The sequence below is a fragment of the Topomyia yanbarensis genome, chromosome 2 (genome assembly GCF_030247195.1).
Source record: "Topomyia yanbarensis strain Yona2022 chromosome 2, ASM3024719v1, whole genome shotgun sequence".
NCBI classification, from domain to species: domain Eukaryota; kingdom Metazoa; phylum Arthropoda; class Insecta; order Diptera; family Culicidae; genus Topomyia; species Topomyia yanbarensis.
Window position 1 is genome coordinate 132,093,438 of NC_080671.1, and position 19,055 is coordinate 132,112,492.

Sequence of the window (19,055 nt, forward strand, 5' to 3'; positions counted from 1 at the left end):
CTAAACAATATATTTAAAATTCTTATCCATGAAACAAAAATTTATGCATACAAATAAAATCATTAAGGTACGAGAAGAACTAATTATGAACAATTGAGAAAAAAATGAAGAAAATCGGTTGAGTAGATTTTCGGCAATCGTGTTCACGGAAAAACCATTTTTGGTAGAACAACGTTTCAAGATAGTCGAGTTTAAAATTTCCATTTACCACAACTTTTCGCAGACGAGACGAACTTCGAAACGCTGTGACGCTCGATCTATTGCTCGGATCGCTATGAACATTTGAGAACATATATTCTCAAGGAAAATATGAAAGCACAAGAATTTTTTTTGAATTTTTTGAAAAATCAAACGGTATGTCTATCAATGCAAAATTTAAAAGAAACTTTTTTTGTTCTACATATTGTGCATCTTCAAGATACGACAACTATGTTCGAGGAAGAATTTACTCGAATCTTACTTGGTTGGTCTGATAGAGCCCAACAAACATACTGGTTAAATCGAGTCAAAAGCTGACAAAATCATGGGCTGATCAAATCAGACCCTCACTGTATCTCACTTTATTTCAGGTTTTTATTCAAATTTCGAATAAAAAATTCAGTGTCTTCATTTAAAACATTTTTTGTTGTTTTGATTAGAAAGGCTTTAACATTAGAATGACTCATCTCTTTTGCGGGTTAGAAAGATCTTTTTAAAAAAATCTCAAACGCTATGTGCAGAGTTGGAATATAACCCAGGTGAGCTGCGTACAAAGCAAACGATTCACAAACTACGTTATGCCAGCTCGAATACATTTTTATTATTCTCGATTCATTGAAGTTGTTAGTTATATCCATTATTTTCATATCAATCTTTGTATACTTTTTTGTCTTCTTCTTTTATTTTTAATTTTCTTGTTTATTTTTTCAACGTTCTTTGTTTTTCTATTTGTCGAAATTTTTATTATTCTTTTTCTTAAATTTTTGTAATTAGTTTTTCTAGTTTCATGTTTTTCGACCTTCCGTTCTTTTTATAGTTTGTTTCATTTTCTATTAATTCTGATTTCATCTTTTATTGGTTTTGTTATTTTTTACCTTGATCATTTTTTAATTTAATTGTTTCAATATTTCCGATTTTCCATTGTTCTAAACTTAGGTTAGGCTTTCTTTTCAACATAGCTACGTTGTTGATTGAATTCTTTACATTTTTCACTCTAACCAAGTTACAGATTTTTCATTTAACACCCAAAAATTCCAAGCACCACCATTTGACGGGTTGAGAGAAAATTCAAATGAGTTCTCAACAAAATTCAATAAGTGTAATATTTTTTTTTATCTAAATAACACTACCATACACAAAATAGTTTTTTTGGTTTCCACATTTAACGTTGTATAAGAGATGGGAATGTTACGAAGAGGTTTTCGTAGTACAGTAATGTTTCGATTATATCACGCTTATATATCCATATATGTATGCACGTACCTGTGTTTATACATATGTATAGGTACGTATCTTAGTATACATATGTAAGTTAGTATGTATATATTTAAATGACTATATATGAATGTACTTCAATATTGTTTTATACATGTATACATCCATCCCTATATATAACTACGCGAGATATAATCAAAACATTTCTGTAGTGGCAACATACAATCGTGATTTAAATATTCTACAACGAATTTTTCACAACTCATCAAAAGTTAAAGCGTTTTGATTTAGCCATTTCCTTCATTTTTGTTTTCTTTCATTTTGTTGTAATATTTGTGTATTTCTTTTCTCTATTTTGCAAATTGGTCCTCTATTCTTCATATGTGTGTGTGTTAACTTTCTAAATCCCACTGGCTGGCAGCGGTATTATGAAAAAAAGTTTTCTGCATATGGTCTAATCACCCCATGCAAACAGCTTAATCTCGGGATGTAGTAGGTGCTAGCTCTACCGATTTTCCAATGACCCATTTCGGAATGACAGAGACCTAGCGGTACATTCCGAGGCCATTTTACCGTCGGCAAGTCCCGCTCAGTTATAATATGTGTACCAGTATTATACCAGTATTACAATCAAACTTAATTCATTGCCACGAATGCGTGTGCGTATTTAGTGTATCATAATTTTATCAGTGCCATAGCGTACGCTATTTCTGCATAGTATCAATATAAAAACTCATAGACAATGAAAATGTTACAGATAATTAGCAATATTTGTAGTCCATTCCGATACTAAAGCGTATTTAAATCAGCTATCGGTATCCTTTGAAGTTTCTCTTCCAGCCTGAGTGACTTCTGTTACCTACTCCAGAAAGAACTATTGAACAAATAATCCTTTATCACGACGAACTTCACCACTCGACTTTTCGCAAAAGAACCGTTTGACAATTCTTTTTAAGCTCTGGATTAAAAAATCTTCGGTAATTGTGACAGCGATAAATTTTTCACAACCGCTTGAGGCATAACCACTTGAGGCAAAGCCTACTTTTCGGGTCACGATTGGACCTTTATTCTTCATATTTTCTAAAATTTATTTCATTTCCATTCCTCGATATATTGTTCATGGTTCAATGCTTGTGGTTGTGAAATAGTTTACAAAATCATAAAATAATAGTCATGTACACGTGAACTGATTCATGATTCCTAGTGGATTATAATTTCATGCCTCACCATACGTTCTCCTGAAATGGCGCTTAAAAATATTATTCATGTATTCTCGAATTGGTTCATGATTTCTGGTATATTAGTCGCAACTCACGTTTCCACAGTGGATCCTCTCCATACGTTAGACAAAAACGTTAGACAAAATCTCAAAAGTAGTTTAAATCGACTAAAAATATCAACTAAGCGTAATAGAGGTTTCTTGTCAAAAAATTTTATTTGCTGAAATGCTTCCTTTTTTATCCCTGAGTCGAAATTTCATATTGCCGCAATGTTTAAGAGCCTCTAACTATTGATAAAATCAAAAAATCTACGAGCTGCCCATTTCACCCCATATGCTGATGATCTATCTTGCCTCATTTCCCCATATTTTTTCACCATTTGGATGAATTTCAGGTGGGGAATGAAAATAAGATGCCAGATCTCCAAATTTATCAGAAAATCTGCAGATTTTTCAATTACACTGCAGATTTTGTGCAGACTTCAGATATTTCGTAATACAAAGCCTTTATCATTAAATTTCATGAAGTATTTAAAATTTCGGATTATTTAAAAAATCATCGCACTCCTTTCCTCCCTCAAGTATCTTGCAAAAGTTTGCAGACTTTTCAGTTTCATACTGCATGCTATTGCATAAATCGATCTGGCAACCGCGATACAATAATTCATTCAACACTGTCAAAAACATCAGTGCTCAAACTGTACACTAAGGAAAAAGCACCTGAGAATTTCATGTATTCCATAAGACAGTCTTTTGACTCCGCTCCAATATATGCGTTAAAGAAGTTTTTCTTATGAAGCCCGTATGAGATATGTTATTGATTCTATAAAATTATATTTTATTTTTCTTTAACATCACTTTTGTGAAAAGTTCGTAATTGCATCTTATGAATTCAGTACTGGCATAGAAGGCCAACTAGCCAAGTCATTTGAGAAGTAATAATCATTATCATTCAGTAGTAAATCTCACTGCCTAAATCCAGTTTCCCGGGAAATACCGACGAACCGTTATTCATTACGTACAAATTTTAATGTTTAATGAATGAGTTTTCTCTTCAATCTTCTGGTGGGATCTACCCTTGGCGGTTTCTTTGTCCCGAATTTCCTCCCAAGGTTTATTTTGACAGTCAATTTTTTAACTCTATTAAAAACGCTCGAGAAATGTGAGCCATGTTCTAATTTTTATATAAATGCACAATAATATCCATAAAAAACTTATAGCATTCATTCAAACATTGTGATGAATTTCATAAGACTGTTTTATGAAAACCACTATTTCTACCATATTTTCTACTTAGAAATGTTATCAATTTTCATAAATGGGCACCTATGGCGTTCATTCGGATATTTACAAGAATTACATAAGACTATCTTATGAAAATAGTAAGAGACACATTTCGATAATTTTCCCTCCAAATCATAAGACAGACTTATAAAATTCATTAAAAAGCCTTATGTCTGAAATTCATAAGTCTTATTTATGGAAATTCAATGTAAATTTTGCTCGGTGTAGAGGTAGACGGTAAACACCAACACAGAGCAACAAGTCTCTTTTCTCGTGCAGTGACGACTGAGTGCGGATAGCTGTAGCAAATTGACGTGAGTATATTTTTAAATTTCAGTGCTCTGTTTATGCCAGATTTTTGTTTATAACATTAATTTTTTAACCTGCATATCAATTTCGGCAAAATGAGTTTCAGCGAAATCGTGTATATTTTCAGTCCGATTTCTGGCTATCGTATCGAATAACATTCTGTATGAGTGCGTCAATGAGGTGTTGAAGAGTGAACCATCTTCGCTTCTTGCAAACGGTGCAACTCGAGATTGGTCTGAGAGCTAGGATCCCCAAAACGACACACTTCTCCGGTAGTCAAGTAGGTTCATATCTAATATCGGACACTGGAAGTGATACGCTTGTCATTCACTCGGATTGCTTATGGGTACTGATATCAGGAAATCGCCTTGTTTTGAGGGAACGGATCTGCGCTCAGGTTGTTAAAACCGGTACCGGAGGTGAGTTGGTGTTGGACCGATTTTCGCCGATGAGATCAGTTCTATTTTTACTGTCCAAATGACTAATGGAGGATTTTGTTTCTCTCTTTCCAGGTTAAAGTACATTATGCGTCTGAAAATGTAGGTTTATGTTTTTGGTGATCAGCAGCACTGCCATGAAGTAAAAGCAATGTTTTATACATGATGCCAAGGCTCTTAAGAAGATTAAGAAGAACATAATGCTGGTAAAGAAGCAAGCTAAGAAGTATGATGCCTTCCTATCATCCAAATCACTGGTCTAGCAGATTCCCTGTCTGCTCTGCCCGGGTCTTAACAAGGCTGGCAAGTTCCCCAGTCTGTTGGCGCATAGCGAATCGATGACGTAGAGGATCGACGAAGTCAAGGTAACCATCAAATTCCAGATGAAAAAGGTCTTGTGCCTGTCGGTTGCTGTTGGACACTTCAAAATGACTTCGGTCGAGCTGGATCTGAATGTACATCTGTCCATCAATTTCGCTGCTGAAAAAGCACTGGCTGAACGTTCGCTCGCTGCACATTAAATCCACAATAGCAAGTTTCCAGCGGCTGTACTAGAGGTAGCAGCAAAGGTTGCTTTCTGGTAAGTAAAATTGTTACAAATTTGAATCATTATTCGTGACACTTGTGCAATAAAACAATAAAACCTAATGTTAATCAATTCTTATTCATCATCAATATTGAAAGAAAGCCTTCATTTTTGTATGTAAATATCTTTTTAAACATTCAGTTAATGTGGTAAAGTTATTCGGTTTACTTCTAATCAGTAATGATTATGCCGTTTGTTTTTTTTGTTTCTAATTCTCAGAGAAATAACAAATACACAGCAACATAGCTTTATTTTGATGATTTCTTAACCCATTATAACCCAGCTATGTTAACACTTTTGGTTATTTATACATTACTTCGTGATCCCTCGTATGCTGGCGGTTGGTTTTTCTTTACCAGCTTTGGCACAGTGCTGGTAATCTAAACAGGTTTTCAACAAGTTAGAGTATTTCTGAAGCTCCAATGACATGAATTTTTAGTCAATTTACTCTAAAGAACTCTACCCAGTTATGTTCAGCCGGAATTCTGGCTGGTCCCACTTAGTATTGCGGCACAACATATTCAAGTTGGAATCGGCTGTGTCACTGGAGCCGGTATATTAACTAGAACCAGCCAGAGTTCCGGTTCATTTTCGGCTGAAACTCGACCTCGTTCTTTGATTTGCTGCAATAGTTAACAACGGTGAACGGCCAGTGTTTGACGTCAGCTTGAATAATGAAATCGTCCAATTCGCAGCCAACCTACCACCTAGCGTAGAACATTATGTTTTGTAGGTTCATCTAAAAAGGACTTAGCTGGGTTTTGTCTGTTTGGCAAGGTTGGCTTGGTCGATGGCAATAGGACGGCGTTGGATTATTACAAGATGAAGTCATCTCAGTAAAAATGCTCAAAAAATGAGTCGGCGAGCTTGTTTACATAGTATTAGAATCTAAAAGCAATTCGAACCGAGTTCCTTGTGCTGAGTGGAATCTGTCCATGGAAACAAGCTCTCCGAAACTGTCAGGAAAGTGAGGTTAAACATTTTCATGCAGACTTTGTTTACAAAAAGCCATTTTGACAGAGCGAGGTTCACTCAGTTATGAATGAATATAGTACCGCGATTCACCACTTCATTTACAGTGTTCCCGATAAAATGATACAAAATATACTGAACAGTGCTGCCGAAACGCATATTTTGCGACTCACCATTCTTGCTTTGGTGAAAAAAATATTCAACATTCTTGCAATTTGCAATTTTTAAAATTTCATGAAAAATCCAGGAATTTTTCTAAAAGCCTCATTTAAACAAAAATGTTTATAAAAATATGAAAACTATCGATAAAAAATAAGAAAAAAGGGGGTCAGGTCTGATAAGAAAGGTCTATTGTGGACTGCTGAGTTCGATTTAAGACGCTAAATTGAAAATTAGACAACTTAGGGAGGAACTGAAAAGTTTTTCATTTAGATAAAGTGAATATAATAAACAGATATTTTGTATGAGAACAGAAACAGTTAGATTTCCTAGGGCAGTTAGGTAGAGCTATGATTCAACTGGTGTGATTTATTGATTTATTGAAGTTTGATGAATAACAACTGATGTAATTTTTTAATGACGGCGGCGGTGGTTGAGTGGTAAGCGTCACCGCCACCCATCCCAGTTGGTCTGGGTTCAATCCCAGCCGAGGTCGTTTTCTGAGATTTTTCTAAGGTGAAAAAATCTGTGGTCACGTCTTCCTTCGGAAGGGAAGTAAAGCCGTTGGTCTCCGGTCAATGAGATGAAGGATCGATATCTAGGCCAGATAGTGGAGTCAGCTCTCTGGCGCCGGTAAAGAAGAAGTAGAATCCAACTTGTATACTTACTAACAATTATCCTTCTTCCGTGTTACTTGTGAAGTGCGCAGTAGTATATACGACCTCTAGCAAAAGCAAGTATCAGAATAACATTCCTTTCCTTTCCTTTCGCGATCTACGTTCTGGCCTGGTCGGCGCCAGTATTGATCAATAAACACTTTAGAATTACCACGAGTTGCACATTGAAACATGTTTTGCTACTCCCAAGCATAATTATCTACTGATTCCCCGTGCAACTTAAGCTAGTCCAGATCGATAACGGAGTAGCAGCCAGGGGTCGTCGCACAAGCTCAAGCTCAAGCTGACAGTTTAGCAAATTTTGACAGTTTTGAATTGCTGTAATTTCAGTGAAATATTTATTGCTGCAAGTATTGCTGATATTTCAGCAGGGCAAAATTCAGCAAAATTTTGCTGATATTCGGAAATCAAAGTTTAGTGTGTAGGTCCGAATTTAACCAGGTCCCCTTACAATTAAAAAAAACAGAGAGATAAATTTTAAAATAGTTTTATTTTAATTCGTTCTAAACTAAAATTCGTTCCAAATCAAATCAAATACCAAAAATGATTTTAATTAAATTAGATTATTACATCTTACGAATTGTACAATGAACATTTCAAAATCAAAATTTCAGAACCCCTCCGATATATTTTTTCTGGATCCGCCCCTGAACCGCATCTCTACATTCTATTGAAACTTCGCATTGAAAATGTATCACATCATTGTGCGAGATGCCTGCTGACCAAATACATAATTATCGTAAAACAAACTGAATCGTCAAAATTCCTTGTTGTATGAAGGCACTCTTGAAACCACAAACCATCAGCCCAATGTTCTCCCATTATAACACCGAACCAATACTACCATCATCGTTAATGGCACAGCACTAAGAACGATTTAAACGACAATCACGGTCGTCTACGGTGCTGTTGAGATGCAACTGCTTCCGTAAACCAGGGAAACCACGCCGTCTCTCAAACTGTATCACATTTCATCGGATTAGAGCCACCTTCTTGCGGTTACACGACAAATCTTTGGCACTTTGTTGCTGCCATCGCCGGGTGTATGTGTTTGTGTCTGTACGGCCGTACAAATACCGCGCCAGTTCACGCCACCCACTCGCATCGACAGAGTCGGTTCATGAAAACTTTAATTAAACAGCGTAATTAAGTTGCTTCCGTTCTGATACCGACTCCTTCAGATGATTTAGATAGAGACAGATTGAGTGGTCGTGTCGGCACTGTCATAAATTTCAAAGGATGTTTAACTCTCTTATTCCCTGTTTTGCAACTTCACTCAACCTGAGCACAACCTATTGTATACCATTATATTCCCAGTATTATAATTACGGTGAAAAGCGAATAAATTACTCACCATAATAAAGGCCAATGTTTTTGCTGCCATTCATCAAGCGACAGCATTATACCGAATTCGATGGACGGTAGCTTTGAAAACGCTGAGAGCTTTAAATGTTAAATAAGGCCGCGTAGCTTATTTTATTATGAACAGTTTTCTTGGAGGTTGCATATTAATATGAGGCTTCGGGAATAAGTTGTTTAACATTTAAAGTCAAATAATTTCAGAAAATTTCCTATCCGAAGCCTACACGAGAAAAAGGAGCAAATCATCACTTTATATTAGAATGCCTTTCATTAAGAAATCGGATCAACTTGTAGTCTTCGGTAGTGCAGATCCTTTACTGTAGTTTTTCTGTAGTGTGCTGATTTTTACAGTATTGACACGTGTGGCGCTGGTAGTCATAAGTACACAGCGTGGTATGAGAATAAAAATGTCCAGATTGGATAAGCACGAAGAAAGAAATGGGGTGCACCACTCGAATACCGTTGAGAATGCCTGTGAAATTTTTTTCTATTATTCCTTAACGGAAAGAATTTTTACATATTGCAACAATAATTTTGGATCGTACAGTTGAGTAGTTGGGTTTTCGACTCTATCATTGGTACACTCAACAAATTGTTCCATGTTTGTACAAAGGTTTCCGCCGCGATTATAGTATTGAATAGTATCAGTACAACTTTTCGTATATAGTGGAATTGACAATTGTCACAATTTATCTTTTAAAAACGTGCTCAGCTTCTGTAACAGGGTATACCAATTTTGCAGCTCTTGAAGTCAATAATCACCGGACTTTTCTGTAGATTCTCATCATTACGAAATGCATCTATACGAAGCAGATATGAATTCATCTAGAGAAGTTGGTTACTTCCTCGAAGCGTCCAGATCCACCGGAGGTAACCATTGTAGTTAGACATAGTACATCGACTCAAATCTATCATCATTTAAAAAGTTCGCCAATGTTTCTCATCTTTGCATTTTTCTTAACCAGAAAATGCAAATAACCTCCTTTTCCCCCGTCACCTCACACCTTTCGAATCAAACGACACCACAACCTTTTAATCGTCAACCATCGACACCGTCGCCCTTAACCTTAATTTGCTCAAAGTTCATCTGTCAAACCGTTCCTTACTTTGCCCGTCCATCAAAAGCTTCACTGCTGCCTTTGCAGTTTGTCAAAATCGTTTCTCCACTCCTTCAAGATGTGTACTATGTATTCTTTTCCGTTGAATAAACGACAGTCTGCGCCGTGAAGAAGGGAGAAAGTGGGGAAAGACCCCACCGTAATTCAATACCGGCCCGGTCATCATCATCGTCGCCATCGGCCTCATCGTCATTCTTGGTTTAGAAGAGTCTCGCCTGCGATTCAGGGGGGTTGATAAGCATCATGATGGGGCTGCCAAAAGCAGAAGCAAACAAGTTGGACGCTGCGCTGTCCTGCTCCACACCGGCAAGCAAATTTCATGCAGAATCCAAGGAGAGAGACAGAGAACGAGATCCTATATCGAACAGACGAGTGTTACAGTGAAAACAGTCTTGCGATGTTTGCATAATTTTATGATCTAACTTGGGTAATTGCATTGCTGGTGGTAAATTATTCATTTCGGTTGGTGGCGGTTGGGTACTCGGGAAAATACGAAACAGATTTTTGCTGTAAGTCACTGTAGAGGAGCTCATTTGCAATTTTACATTCGTAATTTGCAACAGGCGGTCGGTTGGCTCGTGCATCGGGCAAATCGACTGCCAGACGCCACACTGTTGATTCTTAGGAAAGGTTCGATGTTTTATGATAGGCTATGTCAAGGTTTGCTAGGTAAATATGTGACAATTCGCAAGGCGTTTGACTCTAGTAATAGCATTGTTACTCATTGAGAAGCCCAAACAATTGGCTCAAAATCGTCCAATGCGCGTCTAATAATAGACACCTGTTGACTGATCTCCTGAACACCTTCCAACGTTGGATACATTGGACGATTTCAGACTATTCATTTATTCGAGTGTAATAAGCCTCTTAAAACTATGCAATGTGAATATCGACAAGCGACGAAGCTTTTTGTAGAACGTTTCTGGAAAAAAAAAAAACACGATTTACGGTGTTAACTACCATTCAAAAACTACTTAATCGATTTATTTCAAACTTCGAGAATATTTCTTGGGCTTGCCTAGAGCAGGTTTGGACGATTATCGAGCTTGGGGACCGTAAGTTGTACTAGTAGTGTGCGTTGTATGTTCCACCCGACCGCGTTCGTGATATCGATTATGTTGAAGCACATTGCAGCTCAATTTTTACTATCCTCGAAGACGCTAACGCAGTTGCTGAGATCATGGTACTAGGAGATTTTAATCTTCCTAGCATTTCATGGAAGTCTCGCAACGAATTCTTTTATCCGGGTTCGGACCATTCCGTTCTCCACCCAGGTGCAGTGAGGCTACTTGTCAGTTATAGCTCAGCCACGTTACTACAAATCAATTCTATTGGCAATGAGAATAGCAGCCATCTCGATCTTTGTTTTGCCAGCGATCAGGTTTCCGCCTCTTCTCTAGTAAAACTAGTGATGCATCATCCTCCATTGATCGTTACGATTGATAACATTGTGGTGCATGATTTCGATATTTCACGACTTTCTGTCACCTACGATTTCCGTTAAGCCGACCATCGCAGTATCGCAGACCTTTTCTTCACCATCGATTGGGAAAATATTTTGGACCTCGAAGATGTCGAATCCGCAATTCAAACTTTTTCCAACGTTCTGGTGTACGTTATTGACAGGTACGTTCCGAAGAAAGTTCACCATCGACAAACCGGCCCTCCATGGCAAACGAGTACATTGCGACGGTTGAAGTCTATTAAGAGAGCTGCCCTACGAAGATTTACCAAGTATCATACAATATCACTCATAGACTATTACGTCAGTCTCAACCATGCATATAAACGAGCCAGTCAATACTATTTCTATCGATATCAGCAAAATATTCAGCGTATTCTCAAGTCGCATCCTAAACGTTTCTGGAAATATACGAATGAGCAGCGCAAGGAATCTGGGCTGCCGTCGTCTATGACTTTCAATGGGAACGCAGCTATCACATCTCGAGACATATGTGCACTTTTTTTGGAAAAATTAACGAAAGTATTCACAGATGAGGCACTAACTACTGAGCAAATCGAACTCGTTGCTAGCAGAGCTCCACTTGTGGCCCAAACTCTGGGTGCTATCGATGTCAATGCAACGATGATTACAAGAGCTTCCTCTCGACTTAAGTCATCATTCAATCCGGGACCTAACGGGTTCCCCTCCGCTATTTTAAAAAGGCACATTGAAGTTTTGGTTACTACGCTTCTCAGATCTTAAGAGCATCTATTGCTAGAAGTATTTTTCCATCTTGCTGTAAATCAGCGAACATATTCTCAGTCCATAAAAAGGGCGATAAGCTAGACGTCAATAATTACCGTGGAATAACATCATTGTGTGCTGTCTCGAAGTTTTTCGATCTGGTCATTTTAGAACCTCTTCAGGCTCACTGTGACGATCAACAAGGCTTCACGTCTGGACGGTCCACTGCGTCTAACCTGTTATGTTTAACATCCTACATAACAGAGAGTATTAAAAGTCGCGCTCATTCCGCCGTCATTCACGCCAATTTATCTGCCGGCTGATAAGATAAACTACGATATCGCAATAGCAAAAAATGGAAAGATTTGGAATAAATAGTGGTGTTTTGCAGTGGTTGCGATCCTACCTCACTGACTGAGAGATAGCTGTTGTCATAGGAGAATGCCAGGCCCCTGTATTCACTTCTACGTCTGGAATTTCTCAAGGAAGCCACTTGGGACCGTTTATGTTTCTGATATACTTCGATGATGTACATATAATTCTGAAGACTCCACGATTGTTTTTCGTGGATGAACTCCAGATTTTTCGTCTAATTTGTTCAATTGAAGATTGCAGATTTCTCCAACAGCAGCTTCATGTTTTTGCTGACTGCTGTAACACGAACAGAATGTATATAAACCCGAAGAAGTACTTGGTAATATCATTTTCACGGGAAAAGGATTCGAGCTATTTTAACTACCGTCTACTCGAAACGGCAATCGAACGTGTCAATCACGTGAAGGTCCTGGGAGTGATTCTGGATTCTCAACTTACGTTTACTCCTATGCAGTTGGTAAAGTGTCTCGAGCACTGGGACGCATTTTTAGGATAGCCAAAAACTTTATGGATGTTTATTGACTCAAATTACTGTACTGCTCTTTATACCAATCAATTCTAGAATATTTCGGAGCCCAAAGTATAATAATGGCATTGAGAGAATTGAAATTGTGCGTCGCTTTTTACGCTTCGCGCTCCGTAGATTGCCTTGGAGAGATCCTGTCCGACTATCTAGCTATGAACACCGGTGACAGCTGATTCAACTAGAGCCCCTGTATGTTCGAAGGAATACTGCAAGAGCTTTGTTCATCGGTGACACTCTGCAAGATCGTATAGATGCCTCAGCTATTTTGGAATAAATCAACATAAACGTCGCAACTCGAGCATTACGCCACAACATTTTGTTACGATTACCATTTCGACGCACTAATTATAGTATGTATGGAGCCATCACTGGTCTGCAATGAATTTTTAACCAGGTAGCTTCAACATTCGATTTTAACGTTTCTCGATTAACTCTGCGTATACGTTTTTCTAGCCTTTTTAACGAACCACTTCAATGTTATCTGTGATAATAGGGCATCTGTATGTTTCGTTTTACTATGTATTGGTAATGTGCATTGTCTCCATTCTTCTTTGATACCTAAAAAAAGGCGAGAAACATTTAGAAACGCTCATCGAATCAAAATATTTATCCGCTACGAAGATTTCTGTCGTATCCTCGCTAAAATTTCTAAAAGCTGAACGCAAAATTTTAGCAACCGTCGCTCTCGAAAATCGTTCATTGAATGAAGCAATATCCCTCCTTTACCAAGCTACCCGACTTCCGGCTAGGACTTTGCGTTTTATGTTGCGTTTCCCCTGCTCTTTTTCTGCCCTTCAGAAATATTTCATGTATGACAAATACACGCAAATAGATTCAGCGTAGTACACTGTACACGTTAATCAAATAATATAATTTCTTGGGATATACACATATAATATTTTTACTGTCAATAAATTGCTAATATAGTTTTTAGTTATATGCCCACGAAAAGAAATTTAATTTTTTTTTAATGCTGATTTTGGAGTAACTACCCTGATACTTGTTAATGTTATTTTCCTTAGTGTTTCTAATGAATGCCTTTTCACATGACACCGAAGATTTATTAGAACGCTATCATTATAATTGTTAAATAAGTTTATTTATGTTAAATAATATTCAATAATATTTTCATTAATACTTTTTTTATTATTCTTTAATGCCAATGGATTCACTACATCCTTTCCCATCTGTACTCTCTGTGTGATATTTTGTAATCGGTAAACGGTAAAGTATAGGCCAGGCGTTGAGTTTGATGATATCACACCTTTATTGACTCTTCTAATTTGCGAATTAAAAAAACAAAGTAGTTCAGTTTTTTTTCCAACATTTATTCCTTAGATAAATTTTCTCGCTATGGTTTCCATAGCATTCTCAAACAAGTTATAATATCATACCAGGGTGAAAAAAAATCATTTTGCGTTCAGAAGTCTAGTGGAACACACGGTACACGAAGTTATCGTTAAATCTGGAAGGACGTTTCATAGATTTCCGGCTACGAAGTGATCGTGGTTCATTCGCCTGCTGGATTAAAATAGACTCGCCATCCTCCGGAGCTCCTGCAACGTTTTCCAAAGCTGGAAATCCGCCCTCATCTATTTGGTTATCAAGTTCCTCGTCGGCCAGCTCTGCAGCTGTTTCAAGAACAGGATCTTTTTTAACCTCCTGTACATTCCTTGCATATTGTACGCCTGTGCGACTAATTACCACCACTTTTGCTCCTTCTCTAGCCACTACCCTGAAGCGCTCTGAAGAATAAGTTGCATCTGTTTTGGTACGTTTAGGGCAAGCCAACAGGACCACGTCACCAATTTTGATGTCGGACTCTTTAGCACCCCGAACTGAATCAGCATACGTTTTACTCGAAAATTTCGATTCCGTATCTCGTTCTCGAATTTCATCACGGTCAAGTTTCTTGTTGGATGGACTACCCCATAGGCTGGGAAACGTACCACGATGCTTCCAGCCCACCATCAATTCGAAAGGTGTCACTGAAAGTCGAGAGTGAGGAACCAGTGTATTATGCCGGTGGACATATTCTTGCAGAGCATGACGCCAATTTCTACCATCCAACCTGGAAGCTGCCAGAGCTTTTGTGATACCCTGGTTTTGTCTTTCGATTGCTCCATTGGATTGAGGACTGAGAGGTATCGCCTTGCGTATGTCAATCCCTTTATCTTTCCAGAACTCGATGAAAGCTGCGCTTTGAAACGGCGGGCCGTTGTCGCTTTGCATTATAATAGGCAGCCCCCAGGTCTGAAATACTTCACATAAGGCGGAATTCGTGCTCTCTGCATCTATAGATTTCATCTCTCCCAAAAATCTGCATCTCAGTTCAGATCGCCGCAGTATGGCGCTCTCTGACACTGCAGTATTCTGGGTCATTTATCTCCGTAACTAAATAGTAGAACTCACACAACATACCTTGATCCCTTCATGATAAGTATTAGAAGCTTTCCTAATTTTTAGTTCCCTGAAAAATAGTACTGAAACAGGAATTTCCTGTCCCTAAGTTTTGTGTAAAAACATGTTTGTTTACATGTCCATCGGCAACACTATACCATATCGAAAGGTTTTAGAGCACTACCGTCGTGCGGGGCTACCTTGAGTATATGGGGCTACTTTGCATACTTTAGTTTTTCTATATTTATAAACAGACGCGCTTTTATTAGTTTTATTATATTTTTGACATTTGTAGTCATGTCTTTTAACCATGTTGCATACGCCTTTTGTCATTTTTCTTAACACTGTTACCAAAACAAAAAAAAATTTCAAGTGTCGATAAAAGTGATTGGAGGCTCTCAAAATGAGACTGCTCGACAAAACCGAAAATCTTAAGTGTACTGAGACCACAAACTGATTTTCGGAAAGAAGAACAAAAATGATGAAAAATGGCGTTTTCCGTTTATTTCTAGTACGTCAGGATCGGTTTTTATGAGCATTTGAAGATTTTTGTATCTTTAAAAAAGTTGTTTTTAATATTATTATCAACAACCTTACCGAAGTAATTATTTCCAAGAGAACTAATTACCAAAATTGTTTTTTTAAGAGATGCTGTGTATTATATTGGATAATTTCTTTGAAGACATTGAGCCTCCAAAGTTGGTAGTTTCGGAATAATGTGATCTTGGCCGTGAAAAAACTGGTTTCGAACCTTTATTTCAAAATTCTTGACGACATAAAAAGTGCATAACTTGAGAACGTGGCCTTGTGTATTAATTACGCCATCAATTTAGCACTTACATGTACGTCATAAATAGCACCTTATTTCACTTTTTTTTATTTTGCGAAATTTTCAATTCCACCGTGTGGCTATTTTTATAATTGATAATACAAAAAAATCTTTAAATGCTCTTAAAAACCTATTCCGACATACTAGAAATAAACTGACATCGCCATTTTTCATCATTTTCCTTTTTTCTCTCTAAGAAAAACAATATGCAGTCTCAACCCACTCAAGTTTTTTTGACAAGTAGCGTTGCAAATGTTAAATTAAAATGAATCCCTCATTTTAGAATATGCGATAAATGGGTGATGTTTTATTGTTGAAAAAGCCTTTGATATCAGTATGAATTAATGATATTTCAATAAAAGTAAATAAAACTGGTTAATTTTAATTTTATATCGAATTCAAGAAGTGTGCATAGTAGTCCCCAGCTAGTCCACTTAAAATGTTTTTGAACGCTATATGAACAACTTTTTTATGTGAGAACCAATTCTGCTCATATTTGGCATAAATAACACATGCACGATGACAATAAATCTGTGCTGATATGATACAAATCCATCAATTATTAAAGGAGTTATAATTCGTCAAAATTGAATAATTGATCAAAAATACGCAAAGATACCCCGCACGACGGTACGTGAAAATCATTATATTGTGGTCAAAATTGGATATGTAATCTTGCGAAACACACTTATTGCATTATAGTAAAATGTAAACATGAAATAAATCTTTGAGAGTAAGTTTTATTTCGGGAAAAATAAAACACGTAAGAGTTTATCTCATTTCTTGGAAATAAAGTTATGAACATCTGCTAGCATAATTGACTATTCATTATCAACCGTTTGTTATAGTGTGAAAGCTTTTTGCATGACTTGACTTGCATTGATGTCAAATTCTAAATCTAGGCCTTTTTTACATTTTAACGACATTCAATTAGCTAGTGATTACTGGGTAGGGAAAGTTATGGAAATAAGAGCCATAGTACTCAAGTGAGAGCAAGGATGTGAAGTATAAAGATCGGAAAACTAGAAGTGGCAGGGTCATTAGAACAGGCATAATATCTTGCAGGTTTAACTTTTGTCTTCTGCTGATGAGAGTCGAGTACCTTATTTTAATTTATTGAATACGGTGGCGGTTGAAGTTAACAATGCTGATGGCGGCTGCGGTGATCATAATGGCGATGGCTACGACGGAGCGACGCCGGGTACGGTTGGTATGTAGGACCGTGACGTGGTCAGAGGAGGTTTCAGGTGCGGGCCGAATACGGATCCGGAACGTCGTTCGGTCGATTTCGAGAACACGGGTTCACGATAGGTAATGAAGAGGCAATGACTATGAGGGTTGCGGCAAGCACCTCAGGAATGGTGCGCGATACGTGGCTTTGGGGTTTAACCTTGAGATTTACCCGGACGGCCTGTGGAATCCCGACCAGGCAATGGATTTCCAAACGAGGTGGTTGACGGGTAGCACGGGTTGGTCTTCAGTTGCTTCGAGGCTCGTCGATCGGGATCTTCACCTAACTTTTTATGGTTTTTTTTGGTTTTGGAACTTTTGCTCACACTACTCATCCGTCTTCCTCGAAGGTCGAGATCGTTCTCCCCAGTTTCCTCCGGCCCGCTCACGATTAGACCCAAATTGCTCTCATTTCTGTTATCGCCTTTCTCAGCTTTTCCGCCACGCTCCAGTTCAGTGGAGGGCCTTCCACTCTACCTGAACATCAAACATCTCCCTACGCTGCCAACACATAATTATAATTATTTGGTTACCCAAAACGGTAACAGTATCTGCTTAATCAATTTTTTCAGAAGCGTCAGATCCCTTTGCGGTCTTTAAGACTTTGTTTCTTTGTTAAATCTAGTCTAGATATATCTATCTATCTATCTATCTATCTATCTATCTACGGGTCAACCGATTGCCGTCAAAATTTATACATAGTAGGCATTTGTTATGAAGCGTGTTTGTGTGCTATCGGTTAAGGATTATCTGCCCACCATATGGTACTTCGGAACAAATTGTGTTTTTTTTCCTCCTATTTCGTTGAAAGTCGCAGCAACGCGCGACGAATATTAGCTAGTTACTGACAAGGAGAATCCGAAAAACTAAAACAAAAAAACCATACATTAGCTAGTTTCCAATAAAAAGCGCATGGCGATTTATTTTTAGAATGATATGGGCGACTCCTGGAATTATTTTGTAAAAGTCAATATCCCCACACGAAGTCCCGTGCAAACTTCAAACCATGGGCACAAAAATATAACTTCACCGATCGAGCTAAGAAGATTCACAGTTGTTCTAGGATCCAAATGATACCCAAAAAGTTACTCGGAGCTGGAAGAGCACTTATTGTAGATAATTGATTCCAAAGACAGTGAATGTCTAGTACTAACGGTTTATAAGTTCAGGATTTTCGACCAAAAAAATCGATTATCCCATGGTGCACTGCTATAAAGTAGTCTCCCATTAGGAAATTGCATGAGAAAGATTACATGCACAAACGTTAAGATTAAAGCACTCCAGACGGCCCTGAGAAAGAAAAAAAATATGATGTAGCTATTCAGATTTCTGCTCGTTTGAATACGTCCAATTGATCTGTGCCCCTTAGAATGCTCTAGTTAAGATAGGTTATCTACTTTTCATTTCTGCAATTTTTTTTTCATTTAACTCCTTCATCGAGCCGTGCCAAATGAACGACTATAAAAATATCAATATATCATGCCCTTGGTTTCCGAAAAAAACCGTAAAAATAATACTAAATCAATTGAAAAGACAATTCAATATTCCCAACTTTGAAACTATCCATCGCCATAAAGCAGCACTCCATTCCGGATCATTTGAACAATTTGTGAGAGAACCAATAACCTTCTCGAAATCGAAAGTGCTGGCAAAACTGGTGCTCACCGAGGCTATCCCAGCAGCGACCCGAATCGTTAAACCGCTGTGTACCAATAAATGCCGTAGTATAAACTTCCCAGCTGGTTCCCGCAATCCGGCAGTCCCTGGCAGGCTGAACTTCGAAGTGGAAAATTTTACCCCGCATACCAACCCCGGCCCGGAAACGTTTCGTGGAAATCGGTCGTTTAAAATAATAAGAACAGACATAAAATTTGCATTCCGCTGGAGAAGGAAGATTTTTCTGCCGCGTGTAGACAGACTGCTGTTTTTGATTGTGATTTTGGGCTTCGAAAGTTGAATGAAGAAGGGAAT

General features: G+C 37.8%; 2 protein-coding genes and 1 pseudogene across 4 annotated transcripts in view; 1 reads left to right on the forward strand and 2 right to left on the reverse strand.

Moving 5' to 3' along the window:
* Positions 1-5,217, forward strand: part of LOC131679756 (large ribosomal subunit protein uL1-like) — a 41,553-nt pseudogene extending 36,336 nt beyond the window's left edge.
* Positions 1-19,055, reverse strand: part of LOC131681359 (uncharacterized) — an 833,365-nt gene that overhangs the window by 794,540 nt on the left and 19,770 nt on the right. The gene's annotated exons all lie outside the window — the stretch shown is intronic.
* LOC131679758 (uncharacterized) lies at positions 14,054-14,857 on the reverse strand. Its single transcript, XM_058960501.1, has one exon. It carries the CDS (start codon positions 14,855-14,857, stop codon positions 14,054-14,056), a length of 804 nt encoding a protein of 267 aa, XP_058816484.1.